This window comes from Uloborus diversus, chromosome 1 (assembly GCF_026930045.1).
Source record: "Uloborus diversus isolate 005 chromosome 1, Udiv.v.3.1, whole genome shotgun sequence".
In the NCBI taxonomy this organism is placed as follows: Eukaryota; Metazoa; Arthropoda; class Arachnida; order Araneae; family Uloboridae; genus Uloborus; species Uloborus diversus.
In genome coordinates, this window is record NC_072731.1 from 102168437 (window position 1) to 102189017 (window position 20581).

Sequence of the window (20581 nt, forward strand, 5' to 3'; positions counted from 1 at the left end):
ATTATAACAGGTACTTTTCCTTTGTCTTAAAACGTGTAATTTTTATCTATTTCTCTTAAATGTTTAAAATGTAAGCATGTTTAACAAAATTGTTTTATTATACGCTAGCATTGAGTCCTCGATCCATTTGGGGCGGTGACTTTGATTATTTCTGCATTTTGACCTCCCTTTCATTCAGTATACAGGTAAAATACTGACAAAAGGTGTTAAAACATGAAGTACAAATTTAAATTTAATGAAACTGGGAAGGTTCTTTTATAATGCAGGTATAACAGTAAAAAATTGTACTCCAATATCGGCGAATACAAAAAAGTTATTGTTTTCCTATCAGTTTTCACGTTGATATTGTAATAATTATTAAACTATTTGTTTTCTTTACTAATAATAAAGAGCTCAAAGTTTGTCTGGATATCTGTCGGGATGTCTGTCCGGATGTCTCTCTTTGACGCGCATAGCGCCTAAACCGTTCGGCCTATTTTCACGAAATTTGGCACAGAATTAGTTTGTAGCATGAAAGTGCGCACCTCGAAGCGATTTTTCAAAAATTCGATTTTATTCTTTTTCTATTTGAATTTTAAGAACATTTTACTGAGCAAATTATCATAACATAGACGAGTAAATTACCAAATTATCATAACGTGGAACCGTAACATAAAAAAAAATGTTGCGAAGGCCAGGGCCCGCCCAGGGCTGTCTTGCAACTGAGAAAGGAAGGAAGGAAGGAACCATAAAATGGCCGAACAAATTAACATAGCAAATTGGCGAAAAATTAATCGCCCATTGTGTGTAAATACACAGGCGCATCAAATGATCTTTTAATTTTTTTTACTGCGAGCAAAGCCGTGCGGGTTTTGCTAGTAGAAAATAAAACTAAGCACTGTTGAAGAGCTTTTTTAAACGCTTTTCAGATAATGTATTTGAATTTTACAAAATTACGACCTATTATGCAGCTCTAAGCAGTTGAACCAACGTACTAACCGATACATGGCGGCCATTTTGTTGACGTCACACAGGGGGGTTTTGACCTCCAATCAATTGCCTCCCGGCGGTTTTTTACTCTTTTATATGAACATAAGTACTGTACAAAATTTCATACTGGTATCCGGAAGTGAAATGTTTTTGCACAAACTCCACCGACTATTCAGCTTTATTATTAGTAAAGATAAAGATAAAGATAAAGAAGAACAGCAACTAAACATGAAAATGTGGATGCATAGCTAGATTAAAAGTCTTGGGAAAAAGCTCGTTAACAATAACCTGAAATGAGACAAAAATATCAAAATTACGAAGTTTGAAAACATTAAAAATTCGAAATACAAAATACTAAAAATAGAAAAGAAAAAACGCTAAGCAGGGACTGGTGCGTCATCAGGGAGAAGACCAGACCCTAAATCACACGATTCTTTCTACTAGGGTTTACAATCCCGCGCCGAATTCAGTCCCGCGGGGTTTCGGGATTGTAAAGTGCTAGTCCCGTGGGATCCCGGGATCCCGCGGGATTGACTTTATTCTTCAAAAAATTAGATTTTTATGACAGAGAAAAAGTTGTGCATTTTTAGGATGGACTGCTTTTATTACTTGAAATAGTAGTCTTCTTGAATTCCATACAATAATTGTAAAACACTACAAAGTCAGATCTTAATTAGCAACTATCGTTTGGTAAGCAAAAGTGTGCCGCTCGTATGGGATGGTGAAGGATTTTTACTCTAAAAATAATGCGCTAGATGAAAACACGTGCTGTGGCTCCACTGCAATTGATTTTACTAAAATAAGGAAGTTGTGAACAGTTAGAAAAAGATCTGCATTTAACTTCATCACCTTCTGAAATAGATTTTTCTTTTCTTATTCTGGGTTTTTGCTCAAGAACTGTAAATTTCGAACAAAATTAATGTCTGTTGGATATGTTTTGCTGTATCCAATTTAACTTGCATTGATAATACCTTTGTTGCTTCATTAACGTTGTTCGCTGTATCAGTGAATTTGATTCATTACAGCAAGGGGTGTATAATGGCTTGATTTCACCATTTCACCAAGTTTTCTTAACAAAGCCCCAAAATTTCTATGCACGCCCCTGAGCAGCTTAACTTACTGCATTGTCATGAGAGTCATCCTGTGTTTCATACAAGGTTCTGTCACCCATTGTAAAGTCGTGCCGAATACATAAATAATGTCAGATTTTTCATTGCTCTCTTCCTTGGAGTGCACATTTTTGTTACTTTTAGGTTTTGAGTGCATTACTAAAGCTTACAGAAGTGCTCCAACATTGCATTCAGGCTATTCAGCGGGTTTTAGAATATGTAATACACTTTTTCTATTTTTTAAGCGTAATTTACTGGATTTTAAATTTTAGTGATGATTTTTAAAATGCTTATAAGTTTTACGCATTTTACCAATTGATGAAGGTATGAAAATTGAAACTTCGAATGAGAATACCAATTCATTCTCAAAAAAATATACTCTATTTTTATTGTATTTTGAAATGGTAAATGCATTGTTGGTCATATGAGACACACGGTTTTCCTTGCTCTTCTGGCAGATATACAAAGAAGATTCAAACTTCAGATGATGCTTGTGAAAATAATCGTTTTATGAGCGGCAAAAGCTGGAAAACACTTGAATGGGAAAACAGTTGCAGGATTGGGAATCCCGCGGGATTGCGAGCGAAATCCCGCGGGACTAATCCCGCTAGAAATACTGCGGGATTCGGGATTTCGGATTGGAAATCCTACTTTCTACCTAGCTCATGGGAAGATCCTAAAAACATGCGATCTTCCCCAAAAAGAATTTTGTTTTTCGGACGTATTTTCTTTTGCTTCTTCGGTCTTTTTTGTTTTGTTTTTTTTTTTTTTTTTAATTTTGTGACTTTGATATTTTTCTCTTATTTCAGTTATTTGATAATTTATGTTTTTCCAGAATATTTGTGTACTCTCTATGTTTCTAACAGCTTAGCATTGACACTATAATACGTTTTTGGTCGTTTTTTGCATCTGTAAATCCTTTCACATATACTAACAAAAACTGTATTTATTTAATTTATCATGAATAAACTTAATTCAGCAACAAGAGAAGATGTGGTTTTAGCTTATTTCATCAAACAAAAAAATGTTCTGACTAGTATAAAATTGAAGTAAATCTTTGGAAGTAAAATATTTTTAAGGCATCTTTTTGCTATTAGCAGGGACACAACAAATTACGTTACCCGTTATTTTAAATACCTATTTTACATATTAATTAAATTTTCTACGCCTTTTAGATAATTTCGTAAAAAATAATCAGTAATTAATGGCGCAAAAACGGCGGTTTTGAACACAAAAAAGAACTAAGTTCCTTAAAATCATAATATATTTTTACACTTACGTATGATTAATATGAATGCTTTTTACAAACAAATTTGTTTTGGACATGACGTTTAAATCTTAGTGTAGTAAAAGAAGTCATTTGAAATTTAAGAATGGAAAAGAAAATGTTCTGAAATTCAGTGAAGTACTGATGCATTTCTTAGTACAACTTTTATATTTATTTCTCAATTTCAGTTAAAATCTCTTTATTTTTTTCTCGATTTGTCACTTCGTAATTCAAGGTTTATAATTATTACCCTGAATCTTTAAGACTTAAATTTTTTTTCGTGACAACAAAAGAAGTACACTCAAACTTGTTTTTGTGCTGTCTTCTTTTGCGCGATTTTTTTTAATATTATTTATTTATTTTTTTCTGCGGTATATAAAAATTTCAACCAGATTGACAAAACAACGACTCAATTGACGAAATTATTTATAAAATGACCGATATTGTTAATGCCGTCCCTATCCACAGCACAAAAGCAGGTTTGAGTGTATACTTTTATTTTAAAATTTGTAAGTATTAAATGTAATAATTACTTTGAAAAAACATTAAAAAGAAAATATGCATAAGGCATTGACAAGTGTCATTAAACAAATGCAATTATTGCATTAAAAAAAATACGGAATTTATGCTCGATTTATTAGCGAAATATTGCAAGTTATGTAATGCATATAAGTGCATGTTAAATAACATCTTAATATTTTTTGAGAGGAATAAAGCTCGTCAACATTTCCTTTTTCCTTTGTTTAGATTTTACTATTGTAAATTATTTTTAATCTTTGAAAGTCTCTTTGTCCTTCTTGACAAGTTTACCAGTTTTCTATACTTTGTGCAGTGCAGGAAGTATACTTAATTTTTCTATACATAGACTCCTGCCCCCAATTTAATATTCCAAAGTGATAAGTTTATTTTTAAAGATTTCTTTTAGTAATGTTCCGGTTCTTTATTTTTTGATATCTGTGATATCGCAAGAGTTAGCGGCCACATGCCCTCTCTTTTACGTGCGAATGCACCTCCTTATGTGACGAAATTTGGCCATCATAGCCGAATAGGAATTGCGCCTTAGAACGTTTGCCGAAGTAGAGGCAATGATATATTACAACAGAAATCACTGCCGTAGGTGTAATCTTTCTCTCTCTCTCTCTCTCTCTCTTTGTGTTTTAAATCTGTCCTGCTAATCTGCATCTATCGTATTGTATTATTTATATAATAGTATCAAAGAATTAACAAAACCATATGCATGGTGGTCCAAAAAAGAAAAAAGAAAAAACTTACCCATTATGGGAAATACCTGTCCATCCGCTCAACCAATGGAGAAAAATTTCTGACAAGGAATGCTCTTAAGATGGTGATGATTTTAAACCAAGTAGAACTCATGGTTAAGGTTAGATAGAATGAATTTCGAATAGTAGCGCTCATTTTTTTTTCTTTTCTTGCGCAAATTGGATCATTATTTTGAAAAACCACAAATGGCGTTGGAATGGTTAACGTGTGATGGAGAGGTTTCTGACTCTAAGTACAGTTAACTCTTATTAATCCTGTCAGGGTATGGGATTATCCTAACCCTGTTAATCGACTTCGCTCAATCCGGGCAAGCAATTGGATGTACATACTGTATAATAAAAGGTATCGCAAAGTGAGTTAGCGCAATTTAATGTATTCTTGTAAACCGTATTTTGCATTTTTGTAATTTCCTCTTATGCAGTTATTATATTTCCTTCTATTGAATTCAAAATACAATGTTTAGCATGTACAGTATTTTGTTTAATTCGTACTTTAAGTTATTCAGACATTCTGGGCCCCTTATTAGTCTGGATTAATGAGATTCTGCTGTATTTGCAAAGATGAGCATTTTTAGGTTCAATGACAACTCAAAAAAAAAAAAGAGGATTTTAGACGCACATAGCATTACTCATAGGGTTAAACAGTAGTAGAAGCATTAATCCTAAATCTCCACATGCTAAGCAGTTTGTGGAAAAAATCTTTGAAATGCAGTGTGGAAAGAAGGTTTCTTTAGTCTGATGAAGGAAAATGATGATTAGCAATCTTCATTGGAGGCCATTCGTTCCAATGTCATTTGAGGTAGTGAGAAGCAAAGGGATGTAAGTACTGAAATTAAAAATTCGGAGATAATCAGAGCAAACGGTAGGAGAATTTATCTTCTTATTTGGGACAAGAGATAGTACTAGTAGTTCTAGTAGGTGCAGCTAGACAGTATGATTTAGAAAGAAAAACAAAATCCAGCCTATTTAGGATCTGAAGTTTAAAAGCGTTTTACTCAAAACTAAATATCTACTTACATCCCTTTGCTTCTCGCATCATCATTTGTGGTTTATTTTCATACGGTGATCAATTTCCGCAAATAAAACAAAAAGGCGCTGCCATACGATTTTTTTAGATTCCCTCACTATAACCTTAACTGTGAACCCTGACGTGTTTAAAATCACGATCTCGAGCGCATACCTTCAAATAATCATGTCTGAAATTTTGGTTCGATTAATTGAGCTGATAGGAGGTTGGACCACCAGGTAAATGTAAAGAAGGTAAGGCGCATATTTCGTAGTCCTCATTATAACTTGAACAGAGACTGAAAACATAGATGAGATGAGAAAAAATGCTTTTCATTAAGGTATAGGTCATGGACACGACGTTCTCTTAACTTACTGTGCTGTCAAGACCCAAAGTGATTAGCATGAGAAAGAACAGAATGCTCCAGAAGACAGATCCTGTCATGGTAGCAACTGCTTCGGGATATACGACGAACACAAGACCTTGTCCTAAAAATTGGAAAGAACATTTATTGTATTTCTTGACATCAATTGCAATGAGAATTTTAAACAGTTTTGTCATAAAAAATGAAAAATATGCTCATGAAATATTTGAAGCCGTACGTGGCATAACATGGTTTTAAAATTGCGAAAGGAAATGATATTGCCAGTATTATTATAGAATATGATCTTTTACACAATTTATCTAAATGTTTTAGAGAATATTGGAACCTTATTACATAGTCTCTAACATGCCTTGCATAGTAATTAAAATTTTCAATAAGTGCCAAGTTGAAATGCCGTTCACGTATTATAGCATAAATATTTATGCTAATTATCACGGAACGCGGGAGCGTCCCAGCCGCCAAGAAAACCAAATGCCTACCGTCAAGGAAACCAAACGTCAGCAGTCACTGAAAGACGAAAGAAAATAAACGCGACTAAGTACAGTTTACACGACAGAACAAGTTGGGGTTTTCTGGGTTTTTTGCCCCTCTGTATCTCAGCCCTATAATGACCCCAGGAGTTGATTTTTGGTATACTCAATCTCTAGTGGCCCCTGACGACGTAAACCGAAATATAATCGCCTGGACCATCAGGGGAAGGAGGAATTTAAGTTAGAAAATCGCTGTTCAAAAAAGTTTTCGCTTTCTTTAACAGGGCTACAGCCCAGACGAAAACAGGAATCAAGCTGAAATTTCGCACACACATTCCTTGTGCCCTATTGATGTGCCTTTCGTTCCATTTGACCCTCTCCCCTCTCCTCTCGTTTTCACCCCCAAATTGTACCTTCCCGGGGTTCTGTCCCAGCCCACCGGAGGACTATGGTAATGATTTTTTGTATACATATTCTTGGGGGGCTATTGAGTACATATACGAAAATTCTTCTCCGAGGAACATCATGGGCCGGAGTAATTAAAGTTTGAAAATCACTAATTCCCCCTAAATTATTATGTACTTATTCTCAGCTCATAGGTTTTGTTAACTTCTGACTGCAATTGCAAGGTTAGAGCAGATATAACAGTTATTCAAAAGTTGTCTTAGGAAATGAAAGTCAATCAAGACTAAAACAGATCCAACAGTTGCAACTAGACGTTAAATCGCGGATATCAAATTTGGCACAGCGACTGCACATGCGCGCGGACTTAGCTCATTGGGCTTTCTGTTTTAAGATTCCATGTTGTTTGTTTATATTTAAGCAGAGAAACAAATTAATGAATGAGATTAAAATGCTGTCCCCCCCCCCAAGTTTTGCCGATATGAAATTACCTTCCCCCTGATTTTCCGTTCAGATATAATTAGGGGGGGGGGGGAGAAATTTTAAATGTCGGCGCGAAACTGGCGTTAAAACATTAGAATATTTTACGAAACATATTATATGAAACTATACGCATATGAATATGATACACCTATTTTTATAATTGAAAGCGAAAAATAGGACTTTTTTTTATTGGCTTGCTTATTTTCTAAATTAATGCATTATTATCAAATTATCATGCCATGGCGCAAGTTTCATTGTTGAAACACGCGGATTACCCGATCATCGACTATTATTTATATGAGGATTATAATTATGTAAATATCTGAAAATATGTTTTAATTGATTTTTTGCTTTTCCTCTATGCAAATTTTCAAGGCACTATATAACTTCTAAATATTATCTTTCCAAGTGTAAAGCCAAATAGCAAGACAGGACAACAAACCAAACCAATGCTGGTGACAACACTTAACTTTCACAAACTTGAAAGTGAGTGATCAGAGAAATGGTAAAAAAATAAAACATGGGGCACAAAAGCGCACGAAAATGCAATTCATCTCATCATCTAGTAATGACAATATCATTTTGCAATCTTTCCGCTACTTTTGTTTCATGATATTCGTGCTTTTGAAGCCAAATTTTTGCATTAATAGATTGATTTTGGTTCTGTATCATGGAAAAAGAAATGTACATTTTAAAATACAAGTAGATATTCAAACAGTTAAGTTGAAAATTCTTTAATTGAAACTATTTATTATTTTCAGCTAATACCGAAAATACCAGTGTTTTACCTCAGCAAATACCGGTATTGCGAAATTGCAAAATTGTTCGAAATACACGTATTTGGTGTACCGGTAATGCAATCACTATTCGTCATGGACTGCAAATTACCAATGATCGTTCATTTGAAAACTATTTGGAATCACATTTAGGTGTGTCTTTACAACAACGCATGCCTAAAAACGATAACATAAAAAGTTTTCGCATCAATGGCAAAATTTAAAAAATTATTTTCAACTCTAAAACTCTTAATTCTAGACTCTTTTCAACCATTTGCCTTAACGCCATTTTTACGTTGTTACGATGTATTGAGTGTGTGTGAATGGTGGTTCCAGCATTTGTTTGTCAGCTTAGTTGATTTAATTCAAAAATAAATGCAATTTGTAAATGAACTTAACAAATACTCTCTTCTTAGACAGTTTTAAACAGAACATTTATGCAAATTATTCACCATCAGTGGCCACATTGGAGATGTCCTTCTTAAGCATGTGCGCCATGTATCCCAGTACAGAGAAAATAACGAAGCCTGCTAGAAAACTTGTCAGACAGTTCACTGTGCTTGTAAAAAGAGCATCTCTACGGAAAAAAAGAAAAATAAAAAAATAAAACTTAATATTCTGTTTCGTTGCCTAAATTTGATCAAAGACACAAAAATTCTAAAAAGAAAACAATAAATTAATTTGTTAAAACATAAATACTATTGTTTTTATTTATATATATTTTTAAATTCCTATTATTCCGAGTAATGTGCCTGTTAATGTGCAACTAAGAATTCCCGTGAATGCGTGGATTGATTCAATTAGTTTCATTAAATCACTAGAAAATCGCCCGTCGAGGTATGATGGGTGAAAATTGCTTCTAGACTTGAACGAAGCAATTGCCTGTTTGGTGTTGTTTTGATCGTTGAAATTTTAACCCTAATTCCAGTAGATTAAACCTAAACTCCAGTAGATAGCATTCATTGTTGACCATATTTTCATTTCATCATTCTCCTAAAATTACAATCTTACCAGTAAAACAGTTAAGTACTGTCCGTTTTTCAGCAGTTGGCACTTGGCCACGTCCCCAACACGTGGTATCGGACGATTTACCCGTGTTTTGGGGATGAGGCTTCAGACCAACACTGAGAAAGGTTGCCAGTTGGCCATCGTTATCGCGTTGGGAGAAGACGAGTGTTCTATAATTTTCTAAGAAATCCCTTCCCATCTTCCCTCCCGAAAAAAAAAAGTGTGCTGCAAAGACAATCGTTCGACTTAAAAGTATTTTAAGATTTGCGATGTATTTCTATAAGTTTCAGGTTAATTTATCATTGATTTTGCGAAGGAAATCGGGTTTTTAACAGATTTTCTAATTATAAATCTCTAATCGCATTTTGTAAACTTTGCTGGTCAACCATTTCTCACCTAATTTTCGATGCAATTTTCTCCTTTAAAGTGTTTATTAAATATTGCATAGTGGTATGGGATGAATGAACTATTTTTGCAATAGTTCGAACTGTTTAATTCGAATATCACCAAGAATTAATACATTTTAGAATTGTGTTTATTGTTACTTTTCGAATACGAGCCATTTTTAAAATGATGCGTAGAATTTGTGAAGTAAACAAGCAAAAATTAATGACAAAAGATTTTTTAACCATCACCGCATTAAAAAAATAATAAAAATAATAAGACGACAGACAATAACGCTAATTTCGAATTTTTCTAAAAATATTTCTCTGTCACCTCATTTTTGACCCATTTCAAACAAGTCAAACAGTCAATATTTTGTAAAAAATGTTGAGTTGATGTAATCACGTAGGGACAGTATGAAAAAGTATTGAACTAATATTTCAATTCCTAGGTACTTCATTTTTACCACACACATTTAAGGCGTTCGAACAATTTTGGAAGCTACATTCATAAGTTGTATTCTGTGTGACACATTTCAATACTTAAATCCTTTTTTTTTCAATATAATTTTTATTCTTCAGAAATGAAATAAGGAACAGAATAAAAATTAAAGCATTTACATGCCAATATGGTCATCTAAAGAATAATTGAATAAGTGACTGAAACAAAGTTTTATGTTACTGTTTTGACCTATTTATTTTTGTAAATAAAAAAATATATATATCCTTTTTTTTCCAGTTTTTTTTTAACTCTAAAAGTAATTCAGTTCCTCCAGTACTTTTACAAACAGCGTTACGTGTGGGGATCATAAAATAGACAACAGTTTGTTGCCCGCATTCTAATACAGCTCTGAATGTAAAATGCGTAATTTGTAACATAAGAAACGTTGCTCCAGTCAACCTATTCAATTGTTCAACCTATCGCATGCAGGCAAGAAAACTGACTCAACTCAACTCAACTCAACTCAAAAAAAAAAAAAAAACAGCAATGGAGAAAATGAAGCATTGGACTCGGGGCCGGAAGGGCTCGGGTTCGATCCCCGCTGGTCGAAGACCCACCGTCGTCATTAAAGGGGACTGGGCGACGTTAAATATGCTCGTGGTCTCAATGTCCTCCAAGTGAAACGATACCTCTGGGGGTGCTAGTACCAGGTAGCTATTAGCTCTTGGACTAGTTCTAAATTCTCATTAACTGTTCGATCCGGTGATGGTGCTGCCATCTATCGGTATATAAAATAATGGAGGCAAGGCACTAGTATGCAGTCCTCGACATAAATACAGTTGTAGTCAGTTCTGACTCTTGAATAGAATAGGAATAGAAAATGAAGATTTAACGTAATTGGATACATAATGAATACTTAAAGCTCGAAAAATATTCCTTTAAATTATGAAATTTTAATGATGTGTCACTATTGATGATATCGTCTCTACGCCTCCACGCACCATTTAGGTTAGCTAACTTTGTGCGCATTTTGTGTCGAGAAAGAGAATTAAATTTAGATTTTAAATCAATAGTCAGTACAGTTTTTCCTAATTTTGAATTGTGTCACTTTCCTTGCCGGGGTTCGATATGATTCTTTGTCGAAAACACACATGATCATAAAAAAATCATGAACAGCGCTATCCAGGGGGAGGGGGGGGGGCGTTTACAAATGATGTCACGCTTGAAAGGGGTAGGGAAGAAGGGTTTGAGGTTTATGAGCTTCTGAGATTTTGTCTCAAGGGGGGAAGAAAGGGATTACAAGAAATGTGACTTCACACATTTTGGTCCAAATAAAAGCGTTCGTTGCAGCAAAATATTCATCTAACTTTGCGTGAGATGTAACGAAGGGAGAGGGTAAAGTGAAGTGTGACATCCTTTATGGACAACTCGTGTGGATGTTAAGCTATTGTGTACTGAAGTGTTATAATTTTCTTCGTTTCTGCCCCCCCCTCCCAGAAGCAAAGTTGGTCAGCACCCCCGCGCTGGAAAATACTCGCCCTGGGGTGGTCGTCATCTCTTAAGACGACCCTACCGATGAATCTATAATTTTAAAACAATATTCAAACCAAAGTCACTGTTTATAACGCACCGCAAATTATTACATATTTCTAATAATTAACATTCATGCAATATTTAGAGAAATAGTCTTGATTTTAATAGTCAATTGCATTGATATATTTCAGATTGATTTTTTTTATTGTTTTCTCATTTACTTTTATTTCTCGCATGTAAATCTTTTCTGAAACAATTGGCCATTCCCTGCCTTTGGTTAAAACAGGTTTGAGGGAGGGGGAGGCAGCTTTTGTTCGAATAATGTTTTCAGCATTTTTTTAAAATTATAACTGCTACTTTAGATCTACTGAATGTATATCCACCCTGTATGATCTGAAATTTTGTACAATCCATACAGATGCACCAAAGACCCAACCCCTAAGAGCTGTTGAGTCACCCCCCCCCCTCAAGAAAAAAAAGAGAGGGAGAAGGATAGAGATGCACTAAGTCTTCAAAAAGGACGCAACCCTTGAGCATTTCAATGACACAGTCTGTGTGCCAGTGAAATTTTCATGCAACCCCCCCCCCCCCTTTTTTTTACATGAGCGCACTTGCAATTTAGAATCTAGAACGTTAGTGTTTAAAAGGATATCGCACAAAATTCAGAAGACCTATCCTTAATAGAAATGTTTCATTCGTATTACAAAATCGTTTACGGTTCTTCTTCTTCTTCTTCTTTTTTTTTTTTTTTTTTGTGTGCACACAATATTTATAGTTCTGAAATTCTCAGCTTAAAAAGTAAAGATTCCCCGGAGACGACAAGTAAGCGAAGCGGGAAACGAAAGGAAAGAACCCAAAGACAATTTCGCAAATTTAAATGCATGCCAAAGTTAGGGTTGTCTCAATTGCAAGTGGTAGCAATCACCCCCGCGCTAAAATTGGCTCTGCTTTCGAGAAGGCGTTCCGAAGTGCCTTCGCGTCATGAATGCACAATAACTGGATCCAGTTCAGTTTTGTCAAAATAAAGCATTTCCCTGCATGTAAAACATTACCGATAAACATCAAATTATCATGCTATGGAGCGAGTTTCATTTTTGATGACGTCAGAGCATTGCATGATCAATGAAATCGCTGTTATATATATTAAATCATATTTTGGGGAATAGAGTATCGAGAAACCATGAGTGTCATCTACCAAATTGTAGGGTTACAGGTGCAAACATGTTCATTAGCGTTTTTCCTGTAACCTGTAAAACAACTATGCTAGAATACTTCATGTGATTATTAAACTTTCAAAAGAAAAAGTGAGAGCAGTGAAAATATGACTTAGAAGGTTTTCCCAGTAGGAATATCTCATATTTTTAAAAGCTTGTTCTCGTGTTTTGCAATTTCCATACAGTTTAGAATAATATCAATTGCAAGTTTTTATAATTGGAGGTTAAAACTTAACTGTTATTTTTTTTATTATAAATTAAACATTTTAGTTTTATTAAGCATTTCATCTTTGCCTTAACCAGATTTTGTTTCGTGGAGTGTTTTACCAAACACGTGTCTCACGAAATCGATTGATCAATAAAATTTTATTTTGTTTGTACATTCTATTGATTTTTGTTATTAGGAAATTTAACTGACGAAGTGCTGCTTTAAGGGCACTAACATGAGCAAATGTAGAAAATGACGTATCTATTAATTGAAGGAAATATATCTTTGTGTGCACTACATAACTTCCCTAAAATTAAATAGTTAAAATACTAAGCATAACAAAAAAGCATTTTTTGGGACAGTTTGAAAAAAATTTCGGAGGGGTGTTTGAACCCAAAAACTCCACTCCTAAATACGACCCGGCAATTTATATTAGATCATCGGAATAATTAACGGTAAAACGGGAACAGATAATGCAATATTATGTATGTAATCAAATTTTTTTAAAAATAAAATCATGAGCTTCAAAGATTCTTGCAGGAGTTTGTTGTTTGTCAATAAATTAAATAATTAAGCTACGGATACTGGCATTATGATATCAATATGTCTCACCTGTAACAGTTATTGTGAAATTTATTGTAACTGGAAAATGCCAATAACGTTCCAAATCCTGGTCCTAAAGAAAAGAAGATTTGGGTGGCGGCATCTATCCATACCTGCAGGGAAGAAAATGGAAGAATTATCTTTCATTCAAACTGTTAATTTTTTTAAATTTTCACTAGGTGTGCTGTTAGGCATTTTTTTGAAAGACAAGATATGAATTTTCAGTAAGTTACCGCCCTATAGCCAGAGCTAAGGCAGAAATACATGAAATCATTGCCAGCTCAGTCATCCCTGCCGAGGACTGCAGTTTCGTGCTTATTAGCACTCATCAGCCCGGCTGCTTAGGAAGTAACTGAGCTGGAGGTGGAAAAAACACTTAGGGAAGCCAAGAGTGTTAATTCCATATTAGCTGCCAGTTTGTTTGGCACTCTTCGTTTTCTTAAGAGATTTTTCCACCTCCAACTGTGTAGTATTGTAGTACTCACAACTCGGTAGTACCCACAATTATTACTGACACAGGCAACGCCGGGTATTTTTGCTAGCATTAGAAATAACACACTAGTATTATTTTATCCCCAGTATATCTTTACCATTCACAAGTTTATAAATTTTGCGCTGGATGATAATGACATTTCAACGTATTTCTTCTAACAAAACATAAAGTATGGCTACCTCTTCGTAAAAATTTCTTATTTCGAACACTTAATATGTGAAATTTTAACGAAGCTTATAACTTGCTCACTTAATATAAGCATAGAAAAAAAATGCGATTTAATTGCAGATAATGATGTTAAAAATTCATTATGAATAAGGATAGTAATGACAGACGTAAATTTTTTACCATTTACTTTGATATCAATACATCAAATCAGGAAGCTTAAAAAAATTCTTCGCACTAATCCCTAGTTTCGATATAATTAAATTTATGATGGTCGCTATCAAAACAGTTATTTGTTGCACCTCGTGGTTATGAAAGCTTCTAACATTGTTGTTCAGTGGTAGGTAATGACGCAAAATGCTGGGGACATGTTTTAACCATAGAGGTAGGAGTACAGGAGGGAACATACCGTATCTATACTCCCATTGTCGTATTTGAAGTAACTGTTTGAGAGCGGCGTCCATGGTGGGTGGTGAGAAAGGGGGGAAAAAACTCGTATTATTCGGGGGAAAATTTCATGTGTTTTACTTTTCTCGCTCAAATTGATAACGAAGGCATTTTTTGCCTATCTAAGAAATAAAAAAAATAACGCACAACACAATTATATTTTAAGCTTTAAAGTTCCGAAGGATAAACTAATTGACACAAATATCGGACTTGGGGCACTCTATTCCAAAGTATGTAAGATTCACCTCCCTTTTTTTAATGCTAAAAAAGTTTACACACACACACACAAGCACACACATACACACACACATACATATATATATATATATATATATATATATATATATATATATATATATATATATATATATATATATATATATATAAAAGAAGTAACCCCTTCCCCCCCGAAAGTCGGGTCTAGCTACGCCTCTGGTTGAAGGATACACATGACGCCATAAAGTCGAAATCCGTTTGAAATTCTATAAAAAAAACTTCGACAATTTCCCTATCTTAAACACTACAGACACAGTTTCCCGATACATGCATGGTTTTAAATATGCAAGAAGCATTTAATGTATGCAATCAAAAAAGAAATTTGATTTCAAATTAGAGTACAGTAGCCCCTCGTTATATCGTGCCACATTATATCGCTCATTCGGATATATCGCTCTTTTCTTTTGTCTCAGGAAACATAAAGCATTAAGAAACATAAAGAAAGGAAGAACGATCTAGACGGGCAAAAGAGTTTTCTGTAAACAATGTGGTTACTTTTACTTTTCACATCCATTCTACAGCAAGTCAAAACGGATTAGAAAGTCTATTGGGAATAAGGGGGTATTGGAATGCTCACTTTTGTCTCGCGGCAGCTCAGAAAGATCGTCTTTATTAGCCATTTGATGTTTTCAACTTTCTGACGGTGAAAATTTACTTAAATTTCAATCTTGTTTAAATTTCAGTAGGTGTGATAGTACATTCGTGAACTACATCGAAACCATTAGAAAATCATGTCAAAAAGAACGAATGCTAATTTACTTGTGTATTGGATTTATAACTATTTTTGATGACCTCCGTTACATCGCGCTTTCGGATATATCGCTCGTTTTGTTTGTCCCCCGAAAAGCGCGATATAACGAGGGGTTACTGTACTTGAAGCATTGCAAAAATCTACATTAGAGATGTATTTATTAATTAAATAATGTGTATTATTTTGCTGTCTTGACTAGGCATCCAAGGCAAATTCTGATTGGAGACAGTGTGTGGTTATGATATTTTAGTATTTATATTAATCCTTCACATAAATAAGTACTATTTAGCACTGTTAAATGTGCGTTCTTCAGAAGGTGACAGACAAATAATACGTAATAACAAAGAAGTGAAAAGCTTTTCTAAGGTTACCATGAACCTGTGACAAGAAATTGCACACTTGTAGAGAATTGCACATAATGATTTACTTGTAGGTCTTATAGAAACATTTTCATGTTTTGAAAAGTACAAATCATGCTTACATCTGTGACCCAAAGTTTATCCCAATCTGGGGAGAGGTAATACCGGATGCCATCCATTGAGCCCTCAAGAGTCACGCCCCGGCAAAGCAGAACAAGTAACACTACGTACGGAAGAGTAGCTGTGAACCAAACCACCTAAAAGAAGAGAAGAGACATACATATTTCTTGAGATAAAGGCATTTTTAAATTGTTCATGTAGTTCTATCATTCCGTAATTAGCATCAATAGTCATCAATACAAATGAATTTTCTCAGCCAGTTTTGAGAAAACAGCATTTACAGTGTTTAGGAGCTGTTCATAAATGATCAGTTTTTCTTCCCAACACTTTCTACTTGCTCTTCCTTTTTCTTACAATGTGTCACACTGTACTTTACCCCTCCCCCCTTGTCACATGTCTCGCTATTTTTCATAAAATATTTTCATTGAAACATTGAAGATTTTACATTTCTTGCAGCTCTCTCAACCCCTCTTGTCACAAAGCGCCACACTTTCACGACCCTCTCCCCCCCTCAAACCGTGACATCATTTGTAGACGGTCCCTTACATAACTTTCTTGGTAAGAAAAGGAATAAAACCCATTTCATGGATCCGAATGTAGTTATTTTTCATTAATAATGGAATACATGTTAAAGTTGTGCTTATCAGTTTCGAATATAACGTCACGCAGGTGACCTCCCTCCATTTTCTACACACTGAAGGCAATTTCTCTCCTTGGGTAAGCTGGTAATTTCTACCCAGATGCTGACCTTCAGGTCTTTTAGGGTCCTCAGAAAGTTGCAAAAATCCCAAGGGGCCAAATTGGAGGAGCATTCTAGTCACTTCAAATCTAGAAACAAATTGCTGCGGAAAGTGCTTCCTCAAAATAGCCATTGATACCTTGAATTATGATCCTTTCTCCGTCCACATGTTATAATTAAGTGTCCTCTTAGTCATCGATTCGGTGGGGGGTACTTTTTCAGTGATGATCACTGAGGGCTGTCATCTGCCTGATATTATTTTCAAAATAGCGTAAAACAAAGGTTTATTCATGTACAGTTTGACCACGGATTATTGGCAAACGTCCAGTTAGAACGAGTCTATCTGAATGAGGGGGGAAAGTAAAAATTTGATGCGCTTGTTCCACTTATTTGAATGTGACTCTGCTTATAATTTGGAGGATAACATACATCTGCAAAAGCTGGCATCGCTGAACACTAATAGATGCGTCCATCTCCGCCTCTAAACCGGAAGTTTGCCTTTCCATCTGAACGGAGGTCAAACAGTATCTACATTGTTAAAAAATTTAAAAAAAAAAAAGCATTTTGAATCTTAAAAGACGTTTTATTTCGTTTTCAAACAAGAAATTTATTTTGTTGGACTTCGTATTTTATCTTCAATTCAAAATTATGGAAACTTGTAAAACTCCTGAGAATTAATAACATTTAAGAAAGTTTTCAAAATGTTGACTAACTTTTCCTGAACTTTTTACTCCTTTCCAAAGTGAAAAGTAGACGAGCAGAAAAACGGCGGCCAAGCACAAAGCGAGACTCCATTTCAGTGGTCCCAAGTCATCAATGCCGCTTGACTTGTGAAGTTCCAGTACTCTGCGTCTGAAGCAAAGAAAGAAATTAGAAAATGTCAAAAATAAGTAATCTTGTCACTTCTGTATTCCCTCCCCCCTCGCTATCTATCTATTTTTTATTCCTCTTGATTCTTTTTCAAATTTTTCTAGTAAGGTTTAATAAAGAAGTGAGAACAGTTTTTAAACGCAAATTGAACTGCGTTATCTGTTTTTTTAAAACCATTTTTTTAACTGTGAATTTTTATTTTAACGAGCTGATGTGTGCATCACATGACTTCCTTTTACTCCAATTTAATGCCATTTCCCCATTATTCGCTATTTTAATGTGATTCAATATTTATTCTCTAAATATCACCAACAATGGCCAAATTGAAACCAAAAAAAAAAAAAAACTCCGCCAAATTTGTCGCCAAGTTGGCGACAAAACTTAGCGACCAAAAGACTGGCGATATATCGCCAAGTGTCCGACAAATTATAACGCCACTTGAGTTTACATCGAAATTAACAATGATTTCCCCCCAAAAAGGTGCAAAAGACCCCCTTAGGAACATCCGAAAGCAACCAAAAGGGGAGGTGCACAACTAGACCCCACTACGAGTCTATGTACCAAATTTCAACTTTCTAGGACATACCATTTTTGAGTTATGCGAGATACATACGCACATACGCACATACGCACATACACACATACGCACATACATACAGACGTCACGAGAAAAGTCGTTGTAATTACCTCGGTGATGGTCAAAATGGATATTTCGCGTGTCTATACATTCTTAGGCACTTTTCCGCATGTGGTCGAATCGAAAAAAAAACTCAACATTCATTTGGGGGTGAGCAAAATGGAAATTAAGGGCGATTTTTGAGTGAAAATTTTTTCGCGAATACAATACTTCCTTTTTTGTAAAAGGAAGTAAAAATGAACAGAAATAAAGAGAAACTGGAAATGTACTTATAACCAATTGTTGTTAAATCACATTTTTTATTCACTGAATACTGTTTTCATTAAAAAATAATTATTTACAATTTTACTTGTATAATATCAAGTACAACAAATTGAGTGTGATTTTCTTTTACTGAAAAACAAGTTTTAAGGACCAAACTTGCAATGACAACTGAAATTTTGTACTTAAATTTTGAGCTTCAAAGATGCTTTCCTCTTCACAAAATTTCTAATAGTACAAAAGTAATGACTTATATTTTGAAAATCTCATTTTCTTTTGATCATGTTTAAGAATTTCTGTTCAAAACATAACATAAACTAAACGAAATTGCATAGTTACCGCCATATTCATTTTAATGTGAGAGTGTGTAAAATGCAATCACAAGGTATTCAACAGAAAATATACTTCTTTTCCCGATTTCATTTACGGTAAACATTTTTGTAAAATATTTTAGACACTTTTCGATTAGAAATTACTCTTAACCTATTACACTTACAGGAACATTGTCTCTCGTATACTACTAAAACGTTTTAATATAATGCAACTTTGCGAAATAGTTTTCTTTTTTTTTAAATCAATGCAATATTTCTAATCCATGCAACTTTCCTGTTAAGTACATAAATATACAAGGCATACCAACAAATTATTTCTAAAACTATACAAAGAAAAAAACAAGTAGACTGTTGTCTTTATTTTATTTATATTTTTTTCAGTCTTTCACATTTCAAAATCGACAAAAAAGCATAAATTTAAACCAAAACTTCATTTTACGACCTAATTTGATTAGATTTATAGCGATAAATCATGTATCATTGTAGCAATCCGTAATGTTAATAAATTTTAACTCTGTAGAATATTTCAACGACAGGAGAAAAAAATAACCAAAAAAGTCCAAAAACACTTAGAATAGGCATAAAATGTTTCTAATACCCGCACTCTTTTTGGCATCCACGATGGACGGTGCAGGGTGCAGTCAGATCAAGAAAAAAAAGTATTAGCTCAATTTTTAAAACAAAAAATATCCGTATAAGTGTGTGCTCTTATAATAACATGTAAGGTCAAAACTTCACCTTTCAACGATCATTTTTGATCCCAATGTAATAAAAGAAGTCCACTGTCTATGACAGAAGACAGAAGAATCAAAAAACATTTATTTTTGACAGTATTTGTTATTGAAATGAGTTAAACGAATATTTTCATCATCTGGATTTGTATTGTCAAAAATGAGGAATACGTTGGGATTGGAAAAGACTTAACACTGTAAAAACGATTCAGAAACGTTCCTGGAAAATAATGGGCAGTTGATGTGCCCAATTTCTGCCAGTAACATACTTCGCAAAATCCAGGAACGTTTTTCGTTGAAATTCAATAACTTTCCTCAAACTATCCCGGAAGCTTCCTGAAAAATTCAGAAATCTCCCCATTTGAATCCAGTCGTGTCTCTGTAACTTTAGAGTAAATTTTGGTAGGTATAATATAACAGCTTGGATCCTTCCTGAAATTCCATAAGCAGTATTGCAAACATGGCCAAAGCTAAGCAAGAATTGCAAGTAAGAAACGAGCCTTTTACTCGCCTGTAATTCTTGCAAAGCAACGTAGTCCATACTTATTCGCTCACTTAGGGAGCTTAAAAAGCATGAACCGGCCGTAATTGAGCTAATGCCAATACACTTTATAAATACGCTCTGGTAATCTTTAAACTGGGAGCTAAAAATATTTTTCACAACAGTGAGAAGTCTGCTTTCGGGAAACTTGTAGCAATTCAGGAACCTTTTTGACAATAATACTTGATTTCTCCAGAAAGTGGGTAAAAACCATTGAAATCCCGAAACGTTAGACGGAAATACTCAGTAACGTTTCGGAAATTTTTTACAGTGAAAAACTTGTCTTTTTATTCGATTCTTTTAATTAAAACAATTTTTAAA

General features: G+C 34.3%; 1 protein-coding gene across 1 annotated transcript in view; it reads right to left on the minus strand.

The window, feature by feature from the left end:
• Positions 1-20581, minus strand: part of LOC129217171 (sodium-dependent serotonin transporter-like) — a 52548-nt gene that overhangs the window by 21000 nt on the left and 10967 nt on the right. Inside the window, exons 3-7 of the mRNA XM_054851469.1 lie at positions 17602-17740; positions 16152-16286; positions 13548-13651; positions 8600-8724; positions 6007-6119 (exon numbers count right to left, since the gene is read on the minus strand). Of these exons, the coding sequence (XP_054707444.1) occupies positions 6007-6119; positions 8600-8724; positions 13548-13651; positions 16152-16286; positions 17602-17740 (616 nt within the window). The remainder of the gene's footprint in view (positions 1-6006; positions 6120-8599; positions 8725-13547; positions 13652-16151; positions 16287-17601; positions 17741-20581) is intronic.